At 45.8% G+C, this 7,289-nt stretch overlaps 2 protein-coding genes across 2 annotated transcripts in view; both read left to right on the forward strand.

The window, feature by feature from the left end:
• The first annotated feature begins 4,313 nt into the window (after positions 1-4,313).
• Positions 4,314-7,289, forward strand: part of LOC115177657 (carbohydrate sulfotransferase 12) — a 14,380-nt gene continuing 11,404 nt past the window's right edge. The window contains exon 1 of the mRNA XM_029738598.1: positions 4,314-4,471. The gene's annotated coding sequence lies outside the window, so the exon portion shown is untranslated. The remainder of the gene's footprint in view (positions 4,472-7,289) is intronic.
• LOC115178593 (uncharacterized) overlaps positions 5,265-7,289 on the forward strand; it is a 7,215-nt gene continuing 5,190 nt past the window's right edge. The window contains exons 1-2 of the mRNA XM_029739848.1: positions 5,265-5,291; positions 5,418-6,830. Coding sequence (XP_029595708.1) covers positions 5,439-6,830 — 1,392 coding nt within the window. The 5' untranslated portion in view covers positions 5,265-5,291; positions 5,418-5,438. The remainder of the gene's footprint in view (positions 5,292-5,417; positions 6,831-7,289) is intronic.

A 7,289-nucleotide genomic window follows, 5' to 3' on the forward strand; every position in this document is an offset into this window, starting at 1 on the left:
ATGGACAGTATATGAATAGAAAAGGTGTGTATAGGATAAGCCTTGACAAGAATACAGTATATACAGTGCATTCGTAAATTATTCAGACCCCTTGACTTTTCCCGCATTTTGTTACTTTACAGCCTTATTCTAAAATTGATTAAACAGTTTGTGTTCCTCATCAAAATACACACAATACCCCATAATGACAAAGTAAAAATAGGTTTAGAAAGCGTCACCTTTTTCATATTCGCCTGTACATCGAGAACGCTTGCTCTGCGTCTGCGCACTCACTTTTCACTATCTATTACTTGATTTTAGTGGTAGTTAGAGCGTCACGAGGTATTTGGTTCTCTGTCCGTTCTCTTTTCTGTCGCCCGTTGCGTTTTCTTATTGCGGCACGCCCTCTCAATGTGCCCTATCATCCCACTTTTCATGTTTGAGTTTACAGTCAAACGCTCTGTGCTGGCCTTAGCAACGATAACAGTTTATTGGCTGCTTCCTCTTCTTTGAAACCAGCGCATTTCTATGAATGACTTTTCTCCTGGTTTATCAGGGCGCAACAGGCTTCTCATTGAAATGTATGTATGTTTGTGCACCGACAACGCGTATGAGTATGGATTTCTGTATAGCGGCATCAGTTATTTAATTAGCAGCAAAGAAATGTTCCATTATTTCACAGTACTCCTCCCATTCCTGATTTGTAGGATCAACTTGTAGTAGCGAGCCTATTGTTGCCAAAGCCATCTTTTCCGATTCTCTCTCCCCTCACACAGTCAATAATTTGTCCTACCCGTATCCAGGGAATCGATTCTTCAGAACCGTCCACCGTTCACTTGAGTGTCGCATCCAGCGTCGCACGCCAAATACTCCGTTGAATTTGTGGCAAACAAATCCAACGCAGTCCTCCAATGTTATCCTCATCGCCAAATATGTAGTATTTTAGAATGCTTCATAAAGCAAACCCCATGTTGAGTCAATACTGCCATCTATTGGTAAACATAATACTTAACATAAATATACCAGGTTACTACAGTACCAATCCCCAAAACATCGTTTTAGAGAATTTGGCAGTAAGTCCAACCAGTCTCACAACCAGCAGACCTCTTGTAACCACGCCAGCCCAGGACCTCCACATCCGGCTTCTTCACCTGCGGGATCGTCTGAGACCAGCCACCCGAACAGCTGTTGATACTGTGGGATCCTCTGAGACCAGCCACCTGGACAGTTGATGAAACTGTGGGATCCTCTGAGACCAGCCACCTGGACAGCTGATGAAACTGTGGGATCCTCTGAGACCAGCCACCCGGACAGCTGATGAAACTGTGGGATCGTCTGAGACCAGCCACTCAGACAGCTGATGAAACTGTGGGATCCTCTGAGACCAGCCACCCAGACAGCTGATGAAACTGTGGGATCGTCTGAGACCAGCCACCCAGACAGCTGATGAAACTGTGGGATCGTCTGAGACCAGCCACCCAGACAGCTGATGAAACTGTGGGATCGTCTGAGACCAGCCACCCAGACAGCTGATGAAACTGTGGGATCGTCTGAGACCAGCCACCTGGACAGCTGATGAAACTGTGGGATCCTCTGAGACCAGCCACCCAGACAGCTGATGAAACTGTGGGATCCTCTGAGACCAGCCACCTGGACAGCTGATGAAACTGTGGGATCGTCTGAGACCAGCCACCTGGACAGCTGATGAAACTGTGGGATCGTCTGAGACCAGCCACCTGGACAGCTGATGAAACTGTGGGATCCTCTGAGACCAGCCACCCAGACAGCTGATGAAACTGTGGGATCGTCTGAGACCAGCCACCTGGACAGCTGATGAAACTGTGGGATCATCTGAGACCAGCCACCCAGACAGCTGATGAAACTGTGGGATCATCTGAGACCAGCCACCCAGACAGCTGATGAAACTGTGGGATCGTCTGAGACCAGCCACCTGGACAGCTGATGAAACTGTGGGATCATCTGAGACCAGCCACCCAAACAGCTGATAAAACTGTGGGTTTACACAACCAAAGAATTTCTGCACAAACTGTCACACCAGGGTCTTGACCTGACTGCAATTCGGCATTGTAACAGACTTCAGTGGGTAAATGCTCCCCTTCGATGGGCACTGGCACTCTGGAGAAGTGGGCTCTTCACGGATTAATCCTGGTTTCAACTGTACTGGGTAGATGGCAGACAGCGTGTATGACGTCGTGTGGTCGAGCAGTTTGCTGATGTCAACAGAGTGCCCCATGGTGGCGGTGGGGTTAAGGTATAGGCAAGCATAAGCTACAGACAACAAACACAATTGCATTGTATCTATGGAAATTCGAATGCACAGAGATCCTGAGGCCCAGTGTCGTGCCATTCATCTGCTGCCATTACCTCATGTTTCAGCGCGATAATGCACGGTCCCATGTCACACGGATCTGTACACAATTCCTGGAAGCTGAAAATGTCCCAGTTCTTCCATGGCCTGCAAACTCATCAGACAAGTCACACATTGAGCGTTTGGGATGCTCTGGATCGACGTATATGACAGCGTGTCCCATTTTCCACCAATATCCAGCAACTTCGCACAGCCATTGAAGAGGAGTGGGACAACATTCCACAATCAACAGCCTGATCATCTCTATGTGACGGAGATGAGTCATGCTGCATGAAGCAAACGGTGGTCACACCAGATACGGGCTGGTTTTCTGATCCACAACCCTACCTTTTATTAAGGTATCTGAGACCAACAGATGCATATCTGTATTCCCAGTAATGTGAAATCCATAGATTAGGGCCTAATGCATTTATTTCAATGGACTGATTTCCTTATATGAACTGTAACTCAGTAAAATCGTTGCACGTTGCATTTATATTTTTTTTAAATGTAGTATCAGGGTGACAGTTACAGTCCGAGACACTCCATTTAATATGATATGTTACGTTTGGTATGGTATATATTCATTTGTGGATTTCCATCATAATTTATATGTTACAAATTCCACATTTCTTGTGGCTAATGTTAGCTAGGTGGCTAGACATTAGTTAGGTGGCTAAATGTTAGTTAGGTTAGGGTTAAGGTTGGTTAGAAGTTAGGTTAAAGGGTTCGAGGAAGGGTTAGCTAACATGCTAAATAGTTACAAAGTAACTAGTAGTTACAAAAAATATATAGTTACAAAGTAACTATTTAGCTGATGTAAGAAGGGCTATGTAAATACATTTGATTTGATTTGATTTGAATGTATGGTAGTGTGGGAGCAAAACTCATGACTCTGATTCCGTTTCCATTATTAGCAGCATTTAGGCTGTGCGCTTTGAAGAGCTGAAACAGAATGGCTATATAAGGAATGGAACATATAGGACCAGGCCCTGCTACCATTATAACCTATACAGCTGTCAGATGTGGGCATTAACAAGCAACAACTGATATGGAGAGATAATAATGGAGAAAGGTCAAGGGAAGCTATTTTCATATAGAGGGAGGGGACTCTATACGTTATGCAAAGACAAAATCCTATAAAAGCAGGACTCTGTAATATGAGAATTTAGTCTTTTCCATGGAGGGGTTCGGCTCTGTTGCGTGTGTAATAGGGTCCTTCCATGGAAGGGCTCGGCTTTGCTACTCTGTATTAAAGTCTATATTGAATTCACAAGTTCTCGTAAGAGTGTTATATTTCTGAGGCAATATTCCACGTGGTAGGAAACGGAAGGAAAAAAACATCGCTCAAACAAAACCATGTAACCTATAGCAGAAAGCTTTTGTCACACCCTCTCCTTTCCACACGCCCACCACTTTCCTTTCGACACATCCATTCGCCCACACTCCGGTCGCCATAAGGAGGGTATGGCTAGATGGGATCCAGCTTTCGTCAGATTAATGTCGAAATTAGATTTTTTTGCATTTTTGCTAACCCTAACCCATTTCCTAACCTTAACCTAGTTCTGTTAACCTGCTTCAAAAAGTACAATCTGACGTTAATTTTACAAAACTGTGTCCCTTCTAGCCATGACCAAGGGCTCCAGAATGGCGCAGCGGTCTAAAGGCACTGCGTCTCAGTGCTAGAGGCGTCACTACAGACCCTGGTTTGATTCCAGGCTGTATCATAACCGGCTGTGATTGCGAGTCCTATAGGGCGGCGCACAATTGGCCCAGCCTCGTCCGGGTTTGGCCGGGGTAGGCCGTCATTGTAAATAATAATTTGTTCTAAACTGTTTTGCCTAGTTGAAATAAATGTTAAATAAAATATAATAAACAAAATACCCATATTGAGCTGCAGCTACCTTCCCGGTTCTACGATCTATAGACTGCCGAGGTGATAGACGAGATCACAAGAAGTCTCGCGATTGTCTTTGCAGTGCTCGGTTCTCGGGTCCCGTCCCGTTGCTTTGTGTGCTCTACTATGTGCTGCTCTCTCTCGCTCATCTACCGACCAGACTTGACACCCTGCACAACGTCGAGGGGCCAGCTAGCCAGCGGGCGACCATGGAAGCGAACAAAGAGGTAAACGAAAAAACCGTTACTTAAGAAAAATTAAAATAAAAACATTTAAAACCGGCCGGATGTTATTGTGAATAGAACAGTTTGTACTTTCAGCGGAGTGGCTTCCTCTCTCTTCTTTCCGGTAACAAATCGACTAAAACAGCTGGTAGGTAGTTAGTTAACCGATGTCATTTTACAGTAATTCCCTGCAGTGAGGCCGTTATTTGAGATGAATCGGGATTTATAAAATGTGTCAGCGGGGATTGGGGAAATGGGGAATACACAGTGATCTCAACATAGACGTTAAGAGGAGAGAGAGAGAAAAAATAGAATACGTGTACAGTTGGAAGCGGGAGTTACTGGCTATGTCTTGGCAGGACAGGCCCTGGATGATTGCAGGAAACCGCAGTGGAAGGAAGGAGAAAGGGAGAGAGAGAGAGAGAGAGAGAGGGGGGAAAGAGAGAGTGATTGTCTTTGTGCTAGAGAGAGAGAGAGAGAGAGAGAGAGAGAGAGGTAGCCTAAAGAGAGGGTGATGGTGTTTGTGCTAGAGAGAGAGAGAGAGAGAGAGAGAGAGAGATCCACTGGGCTCACCACATCATTTAAAAGTGGACATGTGGGTAATATTTGGTTGAGACTTTGATAATCATGGGACTGTTTCAACAACTGTTTCTTTAACATTGTGGATATAGTGGCTCCAGGGAAAAGCATAAGAATTAAACAAAGAACTGAACATTGGATGAATCAGAAAATCCTTGAGGCCATTAAATTAAGACGATAACAGAACCAAAGAGGAAGATGCTTTCACTAGACACAGAACCCTAAGGATGTACTGGAGGGTCGGGTCCTAGGTTATTACTCCAAGATGGATGTACTGGTGGGTCGGGTCCTAGGTTATTACTCCAAGATGGATGTACTGGAGGGGAGGGCCCTAGGTTATTACTCCAAGATGGATGTACTGGAGGGTCAGGTCCTAGGTTATTACTCCAAGATGGATGTACTGGAGGGTCGGGTCCTAGGTTATTACTCCAAGATGGATGTACTGGAGGGTCGGGTCCTAGGTTATTACTCCAAGATGGATGTACTGGTGGGTCGGGTCCTAGGTTATTACTCCAAGATGGATGTACTGGAGGGTCGGGTCCTAGGTTATTACTCCAAGATGGATGTACTGGAGGGTCGGGTCCTAGGTTATTACTCCAAGATGGATGTACTGGAGGGGAGGGCCCTAGGTTATTACTCCAAGATGGATGTACTGGAGGGTCGGGTCCTAGGTTATTACTCCAAGATGGATGTACTGGAGGGGAGGGTCCTAGGTTATTACTCCAAGATGGATGTACTGGAGGGGAGGGTCCTAGGTTATTACTCCAAGATGGATGTACTGGAGGGTCGGGTCCTAGGTTATTACTCCAAGATGGATGTACTGGAGGGGAGGGTCCTAGGTTATTACTCCAAGATGGATGTACTGGAGGGTCGGGTCCTAGGTTATTACTCCAAGATGGATGTACTGGAGGGGAGGGTCCTAGGTTATTACTCCAAGATGGATGTACTGGAGGGTCGGGTCCTAGGTTATTACTCCAAGATGGATGTACTGGTGGGTCGGGTCCTAGGTTATTACTCCAAGATGGATGTACTGGAGGGGAGGGTCCTAGGTTATTACTCCAAGATGGATGTACTGGAGGGTCGGGTCCTAGGTTATTACTCCAAGATGGATGTACTGGAGGGTCGGGTCCTAGGTTATTACTCCAAGATGGATGTACTGGAGGGGAGGGCCCTAGGTTATTACTCCAAGATGGATGTACTGGAGGGGAGGGCCCTAGGTTATTACTCCAAGATAGATGTACTGGAGGGGAGGGTCCTAGGTTATTACTCCAAGATGGATGTACTGGAGGGGAGGGCCCTAGGTTATTACTCCAAGATGGATGTACTGGAGGGGAGGGTCCTAGGTTATTACTCCAAGATGGATGTACTGGAGGGGAAGGTCCTAGGTTATTACTCCAAGATGGATGTACTGGAGGGGAGGGTCCTAGGTTATTACTCCAAGATGGATGTACTGGTGGGTCGGGTCCTAGGTTATTACTCCAAGATGGATGTACTGGTGGGTCGGGTCCTAGGTTATTACTCCAAGATGGATGTACTGGAGGGGAGGGTCCTAGGTTATTACTCCAAGATGGATGTACTGGAGGGTCGGGTCCTAGGTTATTACTCCAAGATGGATGTACTGGAGGGTCGGGTCCTAGGTTATTACTCCAAGATGGATGTACTGGAGGGGAGGGTCCTAGGTTATTACTCCAAGATGGATGTACTGGAGGGGAGGGTCCTAGGTTATTACTCCAAGATGGATGTACTGGAGGGTCGGGTCCTAGGTTATTACTCCAAGATGGATGTACTGGAGGGGAGGGTCCTAGGTTATTACTCCAAGATGCTCTGGCATCTTCCCCAATATTTGGAACCAAGTACTGATCACCACAATCCACAAAAGTGGATACAAATGTGACCCCAATAACTACTGTGGATATGCTTCAACAACAACCTTGGGAAAATCCACCTATTCACCCTGCACACCCTAATTGTCAAACAAACAAAACAAAGGCAAAGTCTTCTCATGTTTTGTTGTTTTCAAAAAAGCTTTTGACTCAATTTGGCATGAGGGTCTGCTATACAAATTGATGGAAAGTGGTGTTGGGGGGAAAAACATACAACTTAATAAAATCCTCTGTGTACAGCATAAAACATCAAATAATGCAGAGCAGAATCAGACCGATACCCGCTAATGATCAAAATCCAGAGCCAGTCAATTCCACAACCACCTAAAAGGAAGCGATTCCCAAACCTTCCATAACAA

Source organism: Salmo trutta, chromosome 38 (assembly GCF_901001165.1).
Source record: "Salmo trutta chromosome 38, fSalTru1.1, whole genome shotgun sequence".
Taxonomy (NCBI): Eukaryota; Metazoa; Chordata; class Actinopteri; order Salmoniformes; family Salmonidae; genus Salmo; species Salmo trutta.